The sequence below is a fragment of the Schistocerca nitens genome, chromosome 3, assembly GCF_023898315.1.
Source record: "Schistocerca nitens isolate TAMUIC-IGC-003100 chromosome 3, iqSchNite1.1, whole genome shotgun sequence".
NCBI classification, from domain to species: Eukaryota; Metazoa; Arthropoda; class Insecta; order Orthoptera; family Acrididae; genus Schistocerca; species Schistocerca nitens.
The window spans coordinates 634,630,433-634,651,898 of NC_064616.1; the positions used below are offsets into that span (position 1 = coordinate 634,630,433).

General features: G+C 41.7%; 1 protein-coding gene across 1 annotated transcript in view; it reads left to right on the forward strand.

Moving 5' to 3' along the window:
- Positions 1-21,466, forward strand: part of LOC126248587 (lipoamide acyltransferase component of branched-chain alpha-keto acid dehydrogenase complex, mitochondrial) — a 103,628-nt gene that overhangs the window by 25,460 nt on the left and 56,702 nt on the right. The window contains exon 2 of the mRNA XM_049949699.1: positions 11,980-12,176. Coding sequence (XP_049805656.1) covers positions 11,980-12,176 — 197 coding nt within the window. The remainder of the gene's footprint in view (positions 1-11,979; positions 12,177-21,466) is intronic.

The following is a 21,466-nucleotide window of genomic DNA, read 5'->3' on the forward strand; positions in this document are numbered from 1 at the left end:
AAGTGTCTGCCTCTTGTTAATTGCAATTAATGGGCTCTCTGTGGCGGTGGGAATGTCTGTCTCAGCTTCCTTGTATGCTGACGACTTCTGCCTCTACTATAGCTCTACTGGCATTGCAGCTGCTGAACGACAACTGCAGGGCACTATCCGTAAGGCGGAGTCTTGGGCTGTAGCGCATGGCTTCCAGTTTTCGGCTGCCAAGACCTGCGTCATGCATTTCTGCCGTCAATGTACTGTTCACCCTGAGCCATGGCTTTATCTTGACGGCGAACCTCTTGCAGCGGTGGAGATGCATCGGTTTTTGGGGTTTGTTTTCGATACCCAGTTGACTTGGCTGCCCTATATTCGGCAGCTTAAACAGACATGCTGGCGGCATCTTAACACCCTTCGTTGCTTAAGCCACACCATCTGGGGTGCCGATCGGTCTACCCTTCTACGGCTGCACCAGCCGTTAATTCAGTCCTGACTAGATTATGAGAGCCTGGCTTATGGTTCGGCATCCCCTTCCGCATTGTGCTTGCTGGACTCCATCCTTAACAGCGGGAGACGACTCACCACTGGAGCTTTCCGGACAAGCCCTGTCAATATCATACTTGTGGAGGCAGGTGTCCCTCCATTGCGGTTCCGGCACCAACGATTACTGGCTGCTTATGCTGCACACGTTTGTAGCTTGTCCAAGCATCCCAATTATCATCTCCTGTTCCCTTAGTCCGTCGTCCATTTTCCCGCATGGCAGCCCCGGTCGGGTTGTACGATCGCAGTTCGTGTGAGAGCTCTTCTCTCTGGGCTTGAGGTTTTCCCTCTTCCACCTCTTTTCTGGGCCCCTCTGCGTACACCCCCGTGGTGTGTGCCCCGCCCATTCCTTCGGCTCGATTTGGCACAGGGCCCGAAAGACTCAGTCCCTCCTGATGCCCTCCGCCGCTGCTTTCTGTTAATCCTTTCTGCGTTTCAAGGCTCTGACGTCTATACTGACGGTTCAATGGTCGCTGGTCATGTCGGTTATGCTCTTACTCTTGGGGATCATTGTGAACAACACTCATTGCCGGCTGGATGCAGCGTTTTCAGTGCCGAGCTGTTCGCCATCTCTCGCTCCCTAGAGTATATCCACTCCTGCTCAGGTGAGTCCTTCGTTATCTGTAGTGACTCCCTGAATGGTTTACGAGCTATCGACCGGTGTTTCCCTCACTCTCGTCTGGTAATAGCTATCCAGGAGTCCACCCATACTCTACCCCGTTGCGACCGCTCTGTGGTCTTTGTGTGGACCCCGGGTCATGTCGGCATCCCGGGAAATGAACGAGTTGACACACTGGCCAAACAGGCTGTAGGTGCACCGGCCTTGATGATTGGCCTTTCAGAGAGTGACCTCAGGTTAGTTTTGCGGCAGAAGGTACTTTGCACCTGGGGTGAAGAATGGCACACCCTACCTTTACCCAACAAACTTTGGGCCATCAAGGATGCTACCGGTGCATGGCGCACTTCCTTGCGGGTCTGTCGCAAGGCGTCTGTTGTCCTCTGCCGGCTGCACATTGGCCATACCCGGATGATGCACAGCTATTTATTGCGCTGTTAGGACCCACCTCTATGTCGCTGCAGGTCAGCTTTGACGGTGGTCCTCATTTTGATGGCCTGTCCCCTTTTAACTGCACTCAGGCAGACGTTTGCGCTGCCTGATACGCTCCCTGCACTTTCAACAGATGACACTGCCATGGCTGGCTTAGTTTTGCGTTTTATTCTTGCAGGGGGCTTTTATCACTTGATCTGTTTGTCGTTATTTTGTGTTGAGTCTGGTCTTTGGCCTACGGTTTTAGACTGAGTTGTTTAGTGTGTTTCTTGATGCTTGGCTTTTCCTTTTTTGTCTCTATGGTTGGCCAACCACTGTCACACTGTGTGTGATTTTAATTTTTTTTTGTCATGTCTCTGTCTGAGTCTTTATTGTCCTGTGTCATCTCTTGTTGTCTCCATTGTTAGTTTTTATTCTTTGTGGATGTTTCGCGTCCGTGGAAAAAGGGACCGATGACCCTAGCAGTCTGGTCCCTTCAATCCCACAAACCAACCAACCAGCATCCTTTCGTTCTTTGCAAACCGAGCATGGTAGCCAGTCTGTTAGAGGGTTGTCAAGTACCTCTGCATGGTGGTAGTCCTCTGACCATGCAGGGATCATATTGTTGGTGCCTGAGTTGGAAGCTCACCATGTAAGCCAAGGAGTATGTGCCATCCTGGCTGGGGTACAGGGACTCTGGGCAGTGGTTTCCAAGGAGTAGTGCCCAGGCTGGGGCACAGGGACTCTGGGAAATGGTTTACGGGCCATGTAACCATTGCTGTGTTTGGGTGGCGCCCATATGGAGAGCCCCCGTTTGGAGTGTACAAAAGGGGCCCAAGGATAATCATATAGATACAGGTGTCTTTCTTAGCTTCTGAAGAAAATGTCCCCCAGCAGAAAGTTAAGGTCATGGTGTACAAGTGTGATGTGAAACCATATGTCCTACTGCCTATGAGGTGCTTCAGATGTTCATGCTTTGCACATATGTCATTCCACTGCTTGGTGGACCCAAAATGTGGCAACTGCTAATTACCACAAAGATGTTCCTTGTAAACAGGTGATCCTTGTAAACATCCAACTTTGTGTGTCAATTGTGCAAAATGTCACCATCCGTTTTTGCCAGTTTGCCTAGTTTACAACGATGAACAGAAGATCCAGGAATACAAATCTATTGACTGCCTATTACATACTGAGACATGGAAGAAATACGAGCGCCTACATCCTGACGATAAATTATGCTAAAATCACGCTCATCCCCAAACCAGATCTGTCACCATCTTCCTGTCCCATGGTTCCCATGGTACCTTCTTCAGGAACAACTGTCTGCACTTGGCCAGAGAAGTGTTCCTCAGCATCTACTGGTGACAGGGCTCACTCTCAGGATCACTCTCCCTAGCAACCACAAGACCGGAGGCCTGACACCAAACAGTGGCTGAAGGAACCATAGCCTGTGGGTCCCAGGGCTGTCTACTATTCATATGTCCCCACGCTCACTGCAGATTGCCCCTTGAACAAACCTTGTCCACCAAAGGTTATGAAGGAAAGAAGAAGAATAATTGGGACAAGGCCCCTCTGGTACCCATGGACACACCTGATTCCCCCACACAGTTGGATTCGAAACCAGTGTTTGTGGGTGTGGTTCCATCTCCACAAATGAGAGGCTGTGATCCTGTGGTGTGACAGGTCCTCCTGGCCCCTTCACATCTAACCTGGCCACCGGTCAAGTGATCACTCAGTCAAATTGTAATGGGTACTGTTGTTATCTTATCAGAACTACATAACAGTATTTCCTCTTCTGAAGTCCTTCGTAGACCAACCTTATCACCTTTATGTGACTTCATGCCAAGGCTTGCTGTCTGATCAAACACCGTAAGAAGGAATGCTGGGAGTGCTGTGTGTCTTCACTGGAGATATATGCCTCTTCATCTCAGCATGGGCCAAGCTCCTTTGTCTTATGGACTACCAACCATCGACAGCTGTTCTTGGTCTTGTCCTACAGGATGGTCTTTTCACCAATTCATTGTTTTTTTGTAGAACACCTTGTGACCCGCTTTCCAACAACATCAGTGTCGTCTTCCTGTCTGGCTACCTTTCTACTGCAGAAGCGACAAATTAAAGACATCTCCTTATGTTTTACTCCCCACCAAACTGAATCCTATAATGAACCCTTCACTGACTGGGAACTTCTTCAGACTCTTGCCTCGTCCCACAACACAGCCCTAGGCCCTGATCCAACACCTCAATGATCCCCAAAGGCATCCTCTCCTCAGGGTCTTCAACCATATTTGTCTCCAAGATGACGTTCCCCTCACAATAGCAAGCTAGCATAATTGCCCCAATCCTTAAACCAAGAAAGAACCCAACATCTCGTGACAGTTGCCAGCTGATTATCCTGACCAATGTACTGTGTAAGCTGCTTGAAACTATGGTTGCCTGCTGATTATGCTGGATTCTTGAATCTTGGGGCCTTTTGGCCCCCTATCAGTGTGGTTTCTGGGAGGGATGATCCACACCGACCATCTGCTTAGGTTGGAAGGAGCAATCTGACATACTTTTGCTAAACCTCAATACCGTATTGCAGTCCTTTTTGGCCTATTTAAGGTATACGACACTGCTTGGTGTCATCACATTTTACTCATCTTCCATGACTGGGGCTTTCGAGGCCCCCTACCAACTTTTATTTGTCAGTTTTTATCCCGCCAGTTGTTCTGAGTAAGAGTTAGCACTTCGGTCAGCTCGCCACAGGTCCAAGAGAATGGCATCCATAGAGCTCTGTGTTGAGTGTCACTCTCTTCCTCATCGCCAACTGTGGGCTAGTTCTGCTGTTGGGCCACTGGTCACCACTGCTTTACATGGTGACAATTTTTGCATTTGGTACAGCTCCTACTCGGTAGCCTCTACTGAATGCCAGCTCCAAGGTACCATTGACAGGTATCTGCATTGGCTCCTTCCCACGGTTTCCAATTCTCTCCTTACAAAAACATAGGTCACACATTTCTGCTGTTGTACTGTGGTCCATCCTGACCTGAAACTCGACTTGGCTACCCAGCACCTTGATGTTGTAGCACATTCCCGTTTTTTGGTCCTCCTCTTTGATAAAAGTCTGACCCGGCTGCCCCATATTCGCCACTTGAAGACTAGCTGTATGTAGAAGCTTAACCTCTCAGCTTCCCTACCCACACATCTTGGGGTGCGGATCGGTTCGGCAGCTGTGAAGCTCTTAGATCCAGTCCACCAACATGGCGAGTGTCTGGCCACTGGTGTCTTTCAGACTATTCCCATAGACAGTCTCCTTGCCAAAATGGAGATCTTCCCTCTTCAGATTTGGCAGTACCAGCTCTTGGTCTCCTATTGAACCACTATTCAACAATTCCCTGATCATCCCACATATCCCATTCTCTTTACGTACGAAGGATGCTGTCCTCCTGATACCCGCTGTCAGGTGGGATTACCAGTTGGAGTGCGCCTCGCTTCTCTCTGGCAAGGTATTGATCTCCCCTCCCCGGACTATGCTCCCCCTGTTTACCTGCACACTTTCCCGTGGATGTCTGGGCCACAGATTAGGATCGATGTCTTCTGAATTCTTAGTCTTGCCCCTGTGGCCTTTCATCGTCTATCAAGTTCAGTTCTTCAACAGTTCCAGGGTGCTACTTTATTTTACACTGATGGCTCTAAAACTGTGGATCAGAAAGGATATGCTTTTACACCTCCTGCTGGTATGGAACACCATTCATTGTCAGGAACATGAAGTGTGTTTATGGCAGAGCTGGTAGCCGTTAGCAGAGCCTTCCATTTTACTAAACATGTCTCCCTTGATCGTGTTTTAAAATGTACTGATTCACTGAGTAGTCTCCATGCTATTGATCAATGCTATTCTTGCTTCCCTCTGGTCTCTGCTATTCATGACCTTCTCACTAACCTTCATTGTGCTGCCTGCTTAGTTGCTTTTCTGTGGGTTCTAAGTCATGTGGATATCCCAGGAATGAACTGACTGATTGTTAGGATAGAGGAGCACTTATATTGACATAAGATCTCTGCTCGCTCAGAAATGGAATGACATCTGATGAGCTACTGTCCCATCTAATAAACTACACACAATCAAGGACACTACTGCAGTACGGGGTACTTCCTTCTGCTACTCATGGAAGGAATCCACTGTCCTATGTTGTGGGTGGGGCTTTCCCTGTTCCTTGCAGACCCCCAGGAACGCCCACCTGCTGAATTCCCTATTTCCTTCATCTTGCTTTAGTTATTGACAATGCAAAGGATGTCTGTTTTGTTTTTAGCCAGACTAGATCAGAAAACGTTCTCCATGGACATCTCTACATGTGCATTCACCACTCTTGGATCAACGAACTGATGATTATCTTTTGTTTGGTCACTTACCCCCCCCCCCCCCTCTTCCCACCCAGTAACCAACCAACCAACCAAACTACTGTGAAAGACACAAGCTCCTTCCATATTCCTAGATTTCTGCAAATCACTGGACACAGTGCCAAACTGCAAACTGTTAACAAAGGTCCTCGCTTACAGAATAGGTTCCCAGATATGTGAGTGGCTTCAAGACTTCTGAAATAACAGAACCTAGTACATTGTCCTGGATGGTGAGTTTTCATCAGAGATCGTCAGAAGTCTCCCAGGGAACTCTGATAAGACCACTCTTTTTCTCTATATTACATAAACAACCTGACAGATAAGAGTGAGCAGCAATCTGCAACTGTTTGCTCATAATGCTGTAGAATATGGAATGCTATTGTCATTGAGCAACTGTTGGGTGATATGGGCTGACTTGGACAGTATTTCTATTTGGTGTGATGATTGGCAGTGTATTCTAAATCAAGAAAAATGTAAAGTAATACAGATGAGAAGGAAAAACAATTCTGTAAGTTACGATTACAATATTAGTGATATACTGCTTGACACAGTCACATTGTTCAAATATCTAGGCATGACAGTGCAAAGTAATATGAAATGAAATGGGCATGTAAGGTCAATAGTAGTGAAGGGGAATGGCTGTCTTTGGTTTATTGCCAGAGTTCTAGGGAAGTGTACCTCATATATAATGCAGAACACTTGTGTAACCCATTCTGCAGTAGTTCTAAAGTGTCTGGGACTCCACTAGGTTGGATTAAAGGAAGACATTGAAGCAATTCAGAATCTTGCTGCTGGATTTGTTACTGGCAGGTTCGATCAACACACAAGTACAACAGAAATGCTTCATGAACTCAAATGGGAATCCGTGGAGTGTAGATGACATTCTTTTTGCAAAACACTGTTGAGAAAGTTGAGTGCTCTGGTGTTTGTGACACTGCAGAACACTTCTACTGCCACCATTGTATGTGTCATGTAAGAACTGTGAAGACAAGATAAGAGAAATTAGGGGTTGTGTGGAGGTATAGAGACAGTCAGTTTTCCCTTGCTCCATTTGTGAGGAACAGGAAAGGGAATGACTACTCATAGCACCGTCACCATGCACTGTGTGGTGCCTTGCAGAATACATATACAGATGTAGATGCAGTTGTTGGCTCAATGGAATGATATTCAGGATTGGTATCGAGGTAAATACTAACAAAAAATTATTAATTTAAAAATATTGTCACTGTTAAAGAAATGGATATTTGACAAAATCTTTTAAAAAAAAAAGCACCCCTCCTCCCACACACTTTACAGAAAGCTGATTTTTCTTTATTGTAAGAGTGGGAGTATTTCATTGTTGTGAATGTGTCTTGGTTTAAAGGACTTCTAATAGTTCTGTGGTAGTCACTTAAATAGAAAGGAAAGTATAATTTTTTTTTTTAAAGTGATTGTTCTGCCAGCCTTCTAGCTGCTACAGAAATAGCAACAACACTTAAATATTGTCTTGCTTAAACAGTGTGTCGGGTACACATGCTTGAGATTTTTCCCTATCTTCAAAGGATTTGCTCTGTGATTGGTAGCTACAGGTTTCAACAAGTAGAGTGATATTTCTGCTTACTAAAGCTTCACAGCATAGTAAAAAGGCTCTCACATTTTCTGGGGAGCGTTCAGTGTTAGCAACTTGTGAAGTAATCATATACATTGAGGTGACAAAAGTTACTGGATAGCGATATGCAGATACACAGATAGCAGTAATATCGTATACACAAGGTATAAAATGGCAGTGCATTGGCAGAGCTGTCATTTGTACTCAGGTGATTCATGTGAAAAAGTTTTCAATGTGATTATGGTTGCACAGCAGGAATTAATAGGCTTTGAATCCGGAATGGTAGTTGGAGCTACACATATTGTCCATTCCATTTTGAAAATTGTTAGGAATTTCAATATTCCAAGATCTCCACAGTGTCAGGAGTATACCGAGAATACCAAATTTCAGGCATTACCTCTCACCACTGACAACACAGTGGTTGACAGCCTTAACTTAACAACTGTGAACAGTGGTGTTTGCATAGTGTTGTCAGTGCTAATAGACAAGCAATACTGCATGAAATAACAGCAGAAATCCATGTGGGATGTATGACAAACATATCTGTTAGGACAGTGCAGCAAAATTTGGCGTTAATGGGCTATGGCAGGAGACGACTGATGCAAGTGCCTTTGCTAACAGCATGACATCACTTGTAGCACCTCTTTTGGGCTCATGACCATATCAGTCAGACCCTAGATGATTGGAAAACTGTGGCCTGGTCAGGCAAGTCCCGATTTCAGTTGGTAAGAGGTGCTGGTAGAGTTTGGGTGTGACGCAGACCCCACAAAGCCATGGACCCAAGTTGTCAACAAGGCACTGTGCATATTGATGGTGGCTCCATAATTATGTGGGCTGTATTTACATGTAATGGACTAGGTCCTCTGACATGACTGAACCAATTATTGGCTGGAAATGGTTATGTTCAGCTAGCTGAGAACCATTTTCAGCCATCTGTGGACTTCATGTTCCCCAACAGTGATGGAATTCTTATGAATAACAATGTGCTATATCACCAGGCCACAACTGTGCATGATTGATCTGATGAACATTCTGGACAGTTCGAGCAAATGATTTGGCAACCTAGACCGCCTGATGTCAATCCAATTGAACATTTATGGAACATAATCAAGAGTTCAATTTGTGCACAAAATCCTGCACCAGCATCACTTCCACTATTATGGACACCTATGGAGGCAGCATGGCTCAATATTTCTGTAGGAGACTTCCATCAACTTGTTGATTCCATGCCATGTTCAGTTGCTGCGCCATGCTGAGCAAAAAGAAATCCAACACAATATTAGGAGGTATCCCATGACTTTTGTTGCCTCTGTGTACAGGGTTATTACAAATGATTGAAGCGATTTCACAGCTCTACAATAACTTTATTACTTGAGATATTTTCACAATGCTTTGCACACACATACAAAAACTCAAAAAGTTTTTTTAGGCATTCACAAATGTTCGATATGTGCCTCTTTAGTGATTCGGCAGACATCAAGCCGTTAATCAAGTTCCTCCCACACTCGGTGCAGCATGTCTCCATCAATGAGTTCAAAAGCATCGTTGATGCGAGCTCGCAGTTCTGGCACGTTTCTTGGTAGAGGAGGTTTAAACACTGAATCTTTCACATAACCCCACAGAAAGAAATCGCACGGGGTTAAGTCGGGAGAGCGTGGAGGCCATGACATGAATTGCTGATCATGATCTCCACCACGACCGACCAATCGGTTTTCCAATCTCCTGTTTAAGAAATGCCGAACATCATGATGGAAGTGCGGTGGAGCACCATCCTGTTGAAAGATGAAGTCTGCGCTGTCGGTCTCCAGTTGTGGCATGAGCCAATTTTCCAGCATGTCCAGATACACGTGTCCTGTAACGTTTTTTTCGCAGAAGAAAAAGGAGCCGTAAACTTTAAACCGTGAGATTGCATAAAACATGTTAACTTTTGGTGAATTGCGAATTTGCTGCACGAATGCGTGAGGATTCTCTACCGCCCAGATTCGCACATTGTGTCTGTTCACTTCACCATTAAGAAAAAATGTTGCTTCATCACTGAAAACAAGTTTCGCACTGAACGCATCCTCTTCCATGAGCTGTTGCAACCGCGCCGAAAATTCAAAGCGTTTGATTTTGTCATCGGGTGTCAGGGCTTGTAGCAATTGTAAACAGTAAGGCTTCTGCTTTAGCCTTTTCCGTAAGATTTTCCAAACCGTCAGCTGAGGTACGTTCAGCTCCCTGCTTGCTTTATTCGTCGACTTCCGCGGGCTACGCGTGAAACTTGCCCGCACGCGTTCAACCGTTTCTTCGCCCACTGCAGGCCGACCCGTTGATTTCCCCTTACAGAGGCATCCAGAAGCTTTAAACTGCACATACCATCACCGAATGGAGTTAGCAGTTGGTGGATCTTTGTTGAACTTCATCCTGAAGTGTCGTTGCACTGTTATGACTGCCTGATGTGAGTGCATTTCAAGCACGACATACGCTTTCTCGGCTCCTGTCGCCATTTTGTCTCACTGCGCTCTTGAGCGCTCTGGTGGCAGAAACCTGAAGTGCGGCTTCAGCCGAACAAAACTTTATGAGCTTTTCTACGTATCTGTAGTGTGTCGTGACCATATGTCAATGAATGGAGCTACAGTGAATTTATGAAATCGCTTCAATCATTTGTAATAGTCCTGTATATGAAGAATCTATTATTGTTTCTATTTTAGTCTCTGACTCCAATGATGATACCTTTCTGCCAGGACTGCAATATGTTTTTTTAAAATCTAGTTTAGAGCTCTTGCTGATAAATTTGTACCCAGAAAGACTTGTTTTTGATCCTTGGGTTAAAAAAAAAAAAAACCTCCTGAGATCGCATGTCAAATTTCTTGAGAATAGCTGGTATCAAGCACACTTTTGGAAAGCATACGTTTATTGACTGGAGGAAACAATTTAGCAGTGGAGTTGCCATTATTGCTGACACTCATTTCTCCCAATAATTCTCCTGTCTGACACACTAAATAAGTTAAGCTCTGAACTACTTTAGCAGTTCTAGCTCCATAATAGTCAGCATTGGCAGGGATTCAGGCCAAGAAACAAGAATGCTGCCATGTTTGACAAAACCAAAAATCATTCCATCATGTGGACTGCGGAGTTCCAATATGTCCTCACATCCTGTGCCATTTTCAAAGTTTCACTTTCAAGAAAATCTAACAATGTCTGTAATGTTTTTAATACATGTCATACATCATTGTGGTACTAAAAAATGTAATGAATTTTCATTTTATTAAGTTTATTTGATAAGCTCTATGAAAAACAGCAGTTGCTTTGACCCAATTAATAAAACAATATAGAAAATAAAATTATGATAGCGCAATATGCATATAGTGGAAATGTGCAATATTGTATATGTATTGACAGCATAATATCAAGTTATAAATATCAATATTATTTCTTCAAAATATTATTATTTTCGATATATCATTACCATCTCCAACAGTGACTGTTGATCCGTTTCTAATGGCACTAATGAATGCTGATGATGCCGAACCAGTGCAGTGAGAATCCTAGAAATGAGTGGAGTGTGCTGAGGCTATTTCTGTAAATCATAACTCTGACGGAATGGTTATTTTTCTAAGTTAGGACCTAGATTTTTGATGGAAAGTCCTTAGAGATTAAAACCATTTGCAAAACCAGGTATTGCCTTTCTTGCTCAGCTCGTGTGCCTTCAACTCAACAAAAAGCTTCAAGCTACTCTATTTTTCCAAATTCTAGAAAAGTTCTCCATCCTGTCTCTTCCAATATCTCTCCTAGGTGAGATAATAGTGAGGAGAACCCATACGCTGTCTTGAAGTCACCCTTTGCTCTATCCCTTAGTTCTGCTAGTAATCGGGCAAAGTATGTTGGAGAGTCTTTCTCAAAATTTGACAAAACAGGAACACGTTACTGGTAGATTGAAGCTTTGAATCAGGTAATGTGGGGTGCTCAGTTGACTTATTTATTGAAATCACTGGAATGAAAGGTGAAGGCTCGGATTGTAGTGACAGTTCAACTCAAAAGTTTTAATCAGAATTTTCCACTGCTATGCACACAAAACTGCATTTATTGTTTGAGGATGTCATAAGATATGCACTGGGATTTCTCCTGTATATCACTCACAGTAGGCGCGGATGACAAGCTCTTCGTTCTTTGTTTTCATACTTTTATCATCATTGTGTTGCTTCTCTCTCTCTCTCTCTCTCTCTCTCTCTCTTTCCTGTGTGTGTGTGTGTGTGTGTGTGTGTGTGTGTGTGTGTGTGTGTAGGCTGCTGCTTTGCAACAAATATTCTGTTTTGATGTCCCAACAATTTTTCACTTTCACTAACTTGTAAGCATTTTTCTAGCTGTTAATTTTTTTTCTTTTCTTTTATACTGTGGTTGTTACTGCTGTACTCACCCTCAGTTATTTTCCTGTATCTTTTATTTTAATTTTCTTTTTATTTCAAGTAATTTGGTGTAATTCTTTTGTCTTTCTTAGGTTTTAACATGCCTGCCAACAACAGCAAAATATTCCAGTAGCATTCCACAGCATACTTTTAACAAGAGATTGAGGCCAGTCACTTTTATAGACCAGTCACGAAGAAATTTTCAAGTAATGTCAATATTAGCAGAAAAAGTTTCATTCAAACTCTCTGACATTGGAGAAGGTATTACAGAGGTGGTTATAAAAGAATGGTATGTTAATGTCAAAGGTATTTCATCTTCCAGATTTATGGTTTCATCTCTTTTGATTGTATACCTGCATTCAAATCTGTTCTATCTTTTTTTTTTTTTTTTTCAAATACACTTTTTCTAAAAAAAAATATAAAATCTAGCACACTTACTTTCTGAACATGCCTTATAACTGCTTGTGCATTAGGATTGCAGGTATCTTCTTCGTTGTATATTGATTGTACAGGGTGAAAAGTATTTAAACCGACAAATGCTGGGAGGTTTTAGGGGACATCAAAACAAATATTTTTTCCTAATGTCACTTTTTTTCCTATGACGATTATTTAAACCGGTGGAGGTCGTATTACGCTCTTCAGTTGCTAGAGGGTGTATTACAATCTTCAGTTGTTAGAGGACGTATTATGCTCTTCAGTTGCAGGGAACTGCTGTCCACCAGTGTAGTAGTGCATTGTCTCTGTTTACTAATGGAGCGATACACCTGGAGTGAGTACACTGATATGATTGGTGCATACAATGTAGCACATCACAACGGACGAGCTGCACAGCGGGTTTATCTCCAACAATATCCTAATCGCCGTATCCTGCATCATACAACCTATGCTACTGTGTACCAATGTCTGCGTGAGACTGGGTCATTTAGCAGATTACCTGGACAGGGACGCCGCGCACAATAAGCACGCTCCAATTTGAGGAAGCTGTCTTGCAGCATGTGGAGCGGGATCCTTCAATCACCACTTGTGCAATTGCACGTAACACTGGGAAGAATCAGACGAATGTAAGAACAGTCCTTCGAGAGCAATTGTTACATCCATTTCACTTACAGCGTGTCCACAACCTGTAACCAGTTGATTATCTACCCAGAGCACAGTTTTCGCAGTGGTACCTGGAACAGTGAAATGCATCCTACATTTCCATCCTCTGTGTTGTTTACTGATGAAGCAATGTTTGGGTGTGATGGAGTCTTCAACATGCACAATTTGCATGTTTGGAGTGAGGATAACCCACATGCCACAGTTACTAGTGCTCATCAAGTGTGGTTCTTCGTTAATGTGTGGGTCGGTGTTGGGGACTGTTTAATTGTGCCGTATCTGCTACCTAGGCCATTAAATGGCAGGAACTATTACAATTTTCTTGCCATAATTGCTGGAAGACGTCCCGCTCCCTACAAGACAATGCATGTGGTTCCAACATGACAGGACGCCGGCACATTTCAGTCGTCGATTCCTGGACTGGCGGTTCAGAGGTGGTCCTGTACCACGGCCTGCTCGATCCCCAGATACGTCTCCTCTGGAATTTTTTGTGTGGGGGTAGATGCGCAACCTTGTTTACGCAACTCCTGTTGCATCAGAAGAGGATCTGGTTGCCCGGATAGTAGCAGCAGCAGGAACAATTCAGGATACTCCTGGGGTTTTTGCCCGTGTCAGACAGAACATGATCCGACGGTGTAATCTTTGTTTACGTGTCAATGGAGGCATTTTTGAAAATCTACTGTAATTGAAATTGGGTTGTGTTAATGTGTTGTCTCTTGGTCATAAAAAAAATGGAAATGTGTTTGTTGGTTTGATTAATTTGCCGCCAGAGAAATCTTCCACTACCGGTTTAAATACTCCTCATACAAAAAAATTGACATTAGGGAAAAATATTTGTTTTGATGTCACCTACAACCTCCCAGAGTTGGTCTGTTTAAATACTTTTCACCCTGTATAGGTTTGCATTATTGAGACCGAGTGAAGTGGTCAAGACAGTGCACTCACTTTTGTAAGAGTTGTGGTTCAGCTCCCCATCAGGCCATCCAGATATGGTTTTCTGTGGTTTCCATAAATAACATCATGTAAAATCTGTGATGGTGTCTTTGATAATGTCATCATCAACTTCCTGTCCTGTCTGTCACCAATCTGAGCTTGTACTCTCTCTCTCTCTCTCTCTCTCTCTCTCTCTCTCTCTCTCTGATGATCTTGTTATTGATGGTACATGAAAACCCTGTATTTCCTTCCTGTTGTTGCTAAGAATAGCTGCTAAACAAAAAGTTATCTTTTGTGCAAATTCAGAAATGAGCTCTGTGGCATATCAATGACTATCCTCTTTTCTTACAGCATAAACTATCTGTTCACTATAAACACATCTGTGCGATTACTGTGGTTAAAACTCATTTCCTTACCATACTTTTTGTAACAGCAGGAAATGTATAAACAAATTGTGCAGATACTTTTGGTCCTTGGGACAATTTTGCACACCCAGATGTATGCTGTGTTAGATGTTTTAGAAACAGAATGGAATAGATATCAATTTTTAATTGAGCATTTATAGTTGATTTGAAGTTGTAGGTTTTCAAATAATTACTGACAGCATTGCCCATATGCTGGATGATACTGATTCTGTGACAGATTGATTTTGTGATCAGTTGAATTCTTGTTTGGCTGTTACTCATAATGCAAAAGGGTTAATCATGACTGGCAGAAACAGCATTGTTTTCTGATTGGATGAGTCCCAAAATTATTTGTGCTGCTTAACATGGAGAAAAATAAAGATGCAAATATTAGAATGAAACATAGAGCCCCTAAAACAGATTTATGTCAACCACAATGCAGGGCTCATCCTGAATAGAAAAACCAAAATTATAAAAGTTTTCAGTCCAAAAGTGACTGTAGTCAGTGAATAGAAAAACCAAAGTTATAAAAGTTTTCAGTCCAAAAGTGACTGTAGTCAGTGGACTGTTGACTACAAAGAAATAATTCATTCTGACCACTTGTTATTGGATACTTCTATCACAAACTGGTCTGTAATGAGAATTTACTGGTTGCTGTAAGTAACAAAATGCCAATGTACTGGTGGCAGCGGCGGGGCTTCTAAATGATAAAAAGTAAGCAAGTTTTTAATTGATACCATTGTTTCAGTCCACTTAAAATTTGATATCTTGTCAAATTGTCAATAAAATAAAAAGCCATCTTCAGAAGTGTTTATTTGCTGACACGCTGACTTTCGATTTCACAGTGTTACTTGTTTTAAACATGGAGTGGTCAGGTTCAGAACATGAAGTGTTACAACAGCATATTCACAACATGTGTTGAATATGAAAGTCATGGTATTCTTCATTGCCACACTATGTCCTATTTTGTGAAATAAAGAGCTTTCAAAATGGTAAAGAGCAGCAGTCAGTCATTGTTTCCATTGTAGCTTTATTATAGCAGATTCAGACATTGGCTAGTATCTATCCATTATCAATGCTAAGAATATAAGTAGTACATAGTCAGAGCATAGTATACAGAAATCACAGGTCACGACATAGCCTATATCACTTGTATATTAAGTTACGTACCAGTATTTCATAGTTGTTATACATGCTCTAGTACGTCTACACCTGGTTGTTCATGCTTGTCACGTCATTAAAGACTACTGTGTAATGAAGGTAGGCTGTGCAGAGAACACATTGGTTTGTTTTGTGGCACCCGTTATATGAATTATGTGATACATAGGAACAAAATAAAATAAAATACAAGTAAGATTACTGACGTTGCTGTACTGGCTTACTACCACATTTAACAGTCAACGTCAGAAGATATAAAAAATGCCAGACTCATTCCTTGTGAGCAGTTATTCTTTTAATCTTTAAAAGCATAGGTAAAATCAGATCCATAAAATTTATTAACAGCTAGGAGGCACATTATGCATGCTGTGACTATGGGAACTGATTTGTATAATTTTTCTTTTATTTATTTTAATCATTGTGACAAGGTATGAGGCTCATATTATTTACTGAATAATTCATAGATGGCATAAAATATCACCAGGGTAGATTGTTGGTGTGATTTGCCAATCCATTACGGATGTAAAGATTATTGATCTCTGTGCCACTTCGTACAGATTTTTAATTATAAATACAATAAAACAAGACACTGAAATTTCTTTTATCAACAGTGTACATGTATCTAAACCAAAATAACTTGAAAAAAGTTACCAAGTTCAATATTATAGCCATCATACTCATACTGTAATACATCAGTGGCTGCTAGATATTGGCAAGAAGTCAGGACCTATTTCGTATCCCCTGGGTCATATTTTTCACTGCTTCCAAGCAAGCACTTCTCAAATAATTCCCAAAAATGGGCATTTTTCATAATGAGCTAATCATTATTCAGGTTGCAACTAACATTTTTCTGATGGCAAAAGATTTCTAGCTCTTCTAGGATGTCAGGGAACACGCCCTTCTCACCCTTATGCAACAGCCTCACATCAAAGTCAACAACCTATTTTTTGTTCCCAGAATGAGATGTTCACTCTGCGGCGGAGTGTATGCTGATTGAAACTTTCTGGCAGATTAAAACTGTGTGCTGGACTGAGACTCAATCTCGGGACCTCTGTCTTTTGCAGGCAAGTGCTCTACCAACTGAGCATGACTCATGACCCTTGACCACAGGTTTACTTCCACCAGTACCTCATCTCCTACCTTCCAAACTTCACAGAAGTTGCCCTGCAAAACTTGTGGGACTAGCACTCCTGGAAGAAAGGATATTGTGGAGACATGGCTTTGCCACAGCCTGGGGATGTTTCCAGAATGAGAGTTTCACTCTGTAGCAGACTGTGCAGCGATATGAAACTTCATGGCAGATTGAAACTGTGTGTCGGACCGAGACTTGAACTCAGGACCCTTTATGAAGGTTTTTAGGTAGAAGACAATGTACTGCCGAAAGTAAAGCTGTGGGGTGCGGCCGTGAGTTGTGCTTGGGTAGCTCAGTTGGTAGAGCACGTGCCTGTGAAAGACAAAGGTCTCAAGTTCGAATTTTGGTCCGGCACACAGTTTTAATCTGCCTGGAAGTTTTATATCACCACACACTCCGCTGCAGTGTGAAAATCTCATTCTAGCAACATCCTCCAGGCTATGACTAAGCCATGTCTCCGCACTGTCCTTTCTTCCAGGAGTTTTAGTCCCACAAGTTTTTCAGGAGAACTTGTGTGAAGCTTGGAAGGTAGGAGGCAATGTATTGGTGCAAGTAAAGCTATGTTTTGTTGTAAGTAAATGAGCAGCCATACTCAGTCTCTCTGTGGCTTCCTTTCTTTCTGACGCAATGTGACCTAATTTCCAGCCTCCCTCCTGTTTGGCCAACGTAACAGGCCCCACAGTCTGGGTAACCAAATTCAAAATAGACCCCAAGCTATTTGTGGTTTCAAAAGATACTCTCATTTTATACTTTCGAAAGACAGATGCAATCCTTGTACTCACTTTTTCAAAGTAAAGTAAACTGTTCTTATATATGTTACGTAAAAAGTCTTATTATTGCTGTTTCATCATCATGTTCATTTTTTGACAAAGGAATTTTGAACACTCAGTTGATAGAAAAATTGAAAAAATGCCTTTTATGTGGAGTTGGGTGGTTTGATGTAAAATTTACAGTACCATCAGTACAAGGGTTTTCTTTGTGTGAAAGATGCCATTTTCAAGCAGTTAAATTCAAATGTGAGATTGAAACAGATAGATCCATTATTTTTTTTAGCTCTATCAATTCGGAACAGAAATTCCACTTACCTAATGGAAGGTCATTTGATGAAATAAAAAGCTTGCATTAAAGTGGGCTTGTCACATGATTCAACCTGTTAATACCTAAAGGATGACACCATGTGGACTTGTGTGGTCAGGTTATGGCAAACTCTGCAATAATTTCCATGATCAGGTACTGACAAAAGATAAATCAGAAATTCCTAGGAAGTTATGGTCATAAGTCAGTTAACAGATACAAATCTTCCATCCAATATCGATGGGTTCCTGTGGTATGGAAAGTGAAAAAGCTGACAGAAAGATGAAATACTACAGATCTGTACAAATCATTACACTCTTAGGCAATTTTTCAAGCATTTTATCATTTTTCAATGCATTTTCAGATAGTAAGTGTACTAGATTTTTTATATTTTTTTAGTAAAAGTATATTTTAAAAAATACAGGATATAGTTGATAAACTTGTTGACTGTTTTTCCACACAATTACCATCTCATTCATGCATGTGTTGAACCATGGCACAGAGCTTCTTTATACCCTCCTCAAAGAACTCTCTTGCTAACTCCTTCCCCCATTTCAGAAGCTCTTTCTGCACCTGCTCGTAATTTCAAAATTTAATTCCAATCATGTGTGTCTTTAGGGAGATGAAAAGATAACGGTCTGAAGGCACTAAGTGAGGGGAATATGGGAGGTGGTTCAAAACATCCCTACCAAATGAGTCCAAGAGTGTCTTGTTGGCTGAGGCTGTGTGAGGACGGGTGTTGTCATGCAACAAGAACACTTCTTTCATCAGTATTCCCTCCAACCCCCCACCCCCACCCCCCATTTCTTTTTAAGCACCCTTTTTTTTAAAGGCTCTCACAGTATTGTTGTGGCCACTCCTTGAGGCAGAAATTCGACCAAAATGATGCCTTTTAGGTTGCAAAACACTGAGACCATGATTTTTGTGCCTGAAATTGTGATTTTGAATTTTTTGGCAGATGGGATATTTGTCCGACGCCACTGTGATGACTGTATTTTTGTTTCAGGTGTGTAATGAACCACCCACATTTCGTTTCCAGTCATATTAGAGCTCAGAAAATCCACACCTTCCAGTCGAAATCGATCAAGAAACTCACGAGCGCTATTGACCAGATTTTACTTGTGCTGCTCTGTCAGCTGTTTTGGAACCCATCTCATGTACAGTTTCTGATATTTCAGCATTTCTGTGGCTCTCTGTTATAAGACAGTTTTGGAGAGTTGTAGAAACAGCACAGAAATTTCATTAGCTGTCAATTGGCAGCCTTCACAAACAGTTTCCTCAATGTTTTGCGTCAACTCATCAGTCAAAATGGAAGGTCTTCCACTCCTCTGTTCATCATGAACCTTTGTTCTGCCTTCACTGAACTCCCTTTACCACTTAAACACACTCGTTCTATTCATAACATCTTTGCTGTAAACCTTCTTGATTTGTGAAAATATTTTGATAGGTGTTATTCCTTCTGCAAGTAGGAAGCAAATCAGAGCTTGCACTTGGCAGGATTTCTTACCGACATCTTTCATGCATGTGGACACTACAACATGAGTTTGCATGATACTGTTTTCGTGTGATGCTTATTCTGTTCAGGGGATCTCTCCCCCCACCCCCCACCCCTTTTACCGCTCTGTATTGCCAACTGTTAAAAAAAAAAAGAAAAGAAATTAAAAAAAAAAAAAAACACTGCTCATTCTGGTCACAGTACACTTACTTTCTCAATATGATAATGTACAGCCAGAGAATCTGTGCTAACTTACGTTTACAACATATTTCTCTCTTTGAAAGTTCTTTGCAGTTGTTTTTCAATAATTGTAGTATGCAATGGAGAACAGCAATTTACATCAAAGCTGCACAGAGATTGGCATCAACCAAAGTAGGAAAACCTACATTTTTTCACTTTAGAAGTGTTCAGGTATTTTCCTTGATTGTATTATTTTATTTCTTACTTTCATTGCTTTGGTAGTTGTTAACTTTTTTACTTTTGTGGGGATTGAGCAGATCTACGGTTGTCCATAATTTTATGCTTACAGGTGAGATAAAAGACATTTCACCCAGATAAGTGGCTAGAGTTTCATTGATGCTTGATGAAAGCAGATACAGCCAGGAAAAAAACAAACAAAAAAAAAAAACTAGTCTTAGCAGTCGACTGTTTGCAGAATCAAGATTTCATTGGAGGGTATATACTGAACACAACAACTGTGGAAGTGTGGATGAAAAAGAAAAATTTCCTCAAGAACAATGAGAAACTTGTAAAACTGGCCCCAAAAAAGTAACCTACACATATCGACAGACATTTTCCGTCAAATGAAAGACTTGGTTGTTAAACTGGCAGCTGTAATTATGGGGAGGAGATTGTTCAAAGCTTATTTAAAAACTTGTTGTCCAAGGAAATGCCAGAAGATTACATCTGCAATGAAAAATAAGACTTCATTGGACCAAGGAACTTCATAAATGGGACTGATGATGACTAGGCAAAGAGCTATGTAATTAAGATTATTTGAGAAAACATATTTTCATTCGGTGTTCATTGTGGTAACCTGTTTATGCACATGAGATTTTCATTTTGCAGTAGGCACTTTATTAAAACTTAATCATTTATTTATAAATTCAAAATTTTGTAGTCACGTTCCAAATTCAGAGATTAATCTGGCATCACCATAATGTAGGAAAACTGTATGTCTGAAGAAGAACGGGATAAGCATTCAGTCCAGAGTGTATTCGACTTTGTGAAACATCAAACACTAGTAATGTTGTGGAGTGTGATACCTGTTAAAGGAACTAGCTCATGTTAATTTTGCAGAGAATAACAAAATGGTTTTGGTATTTAATGGCTAATGGCTCTTAGTATGCTTGCTAGTAGTCAGTATCCATCACATGTTCCAGCTTTCTTTATAAGCCCTTGAGTGGGATTTCCATCTGATGTTATTGATGATAGCTGTTTTTAAATATGGGTAGATGTAAGAGCATAGCCATAATAAAGAGAGAGAACCAAATGGTATCCAATTGCAGTATTTGTGACAAACTTATGGAATCCAGTACAAGAGTTAAGCATTTGGTGTTAATACCAAGAAGCAACTGGGTGAACATGTAAACTTATTAGTAGACAAGGTGAAAGAAAGATAGATATTTTGGATGAATTCTGATAAAGAGTAGTGCATTTGTAAAGAAAATATCGTACAAGATGTTAGTGAAACCAACTCTAAAACACTGCTCCAGCATTTGGAACCCATTTCAAGTAGGCATGACAGCAGACATTGAATGAATTAAGAGATGGGCGTTAAGGGTCATAACAAAGTGGTATAACTCATCTCTCCCATAGCGATACTGTGGCCAAAGTTGGGAGTGTGGTGGGCAGGATGTTGTTGATAGGACCTAGCTTAACAGTTGCACTCTGTGGTTTCCACATCCGTGTTTAAACTTAGCTAACAAGCGTGTTGTCTCGGTAGCGCTTTCACCTGTGCCAGTCCCCATGATGAAGTAATTGTAAAATCTGTGGCCGGGATGGCATACTGTGTATCTGCCTCAGTGACTATTATGGGGACATCATTGATAACTGCTAGATAGTGGTAGATAAAATAACAGATTTGTAACTCTTGTTTTTTTGACTTTTGAAATGAGTGTGGCCCACCTGTGAAGAACATAGTGCATCATTTGTCTCAGGGTTGGCTTGCAGTGCATGTCTGCAGCAGTTTGGGCATTTGTTATGGGAAATCCTTCAAATGTCTATCTCCTTTCTGTATTTATGGGAAACGTAAGATGTCCTGCTATTTAAAGGCAGGGTCAGGTCCC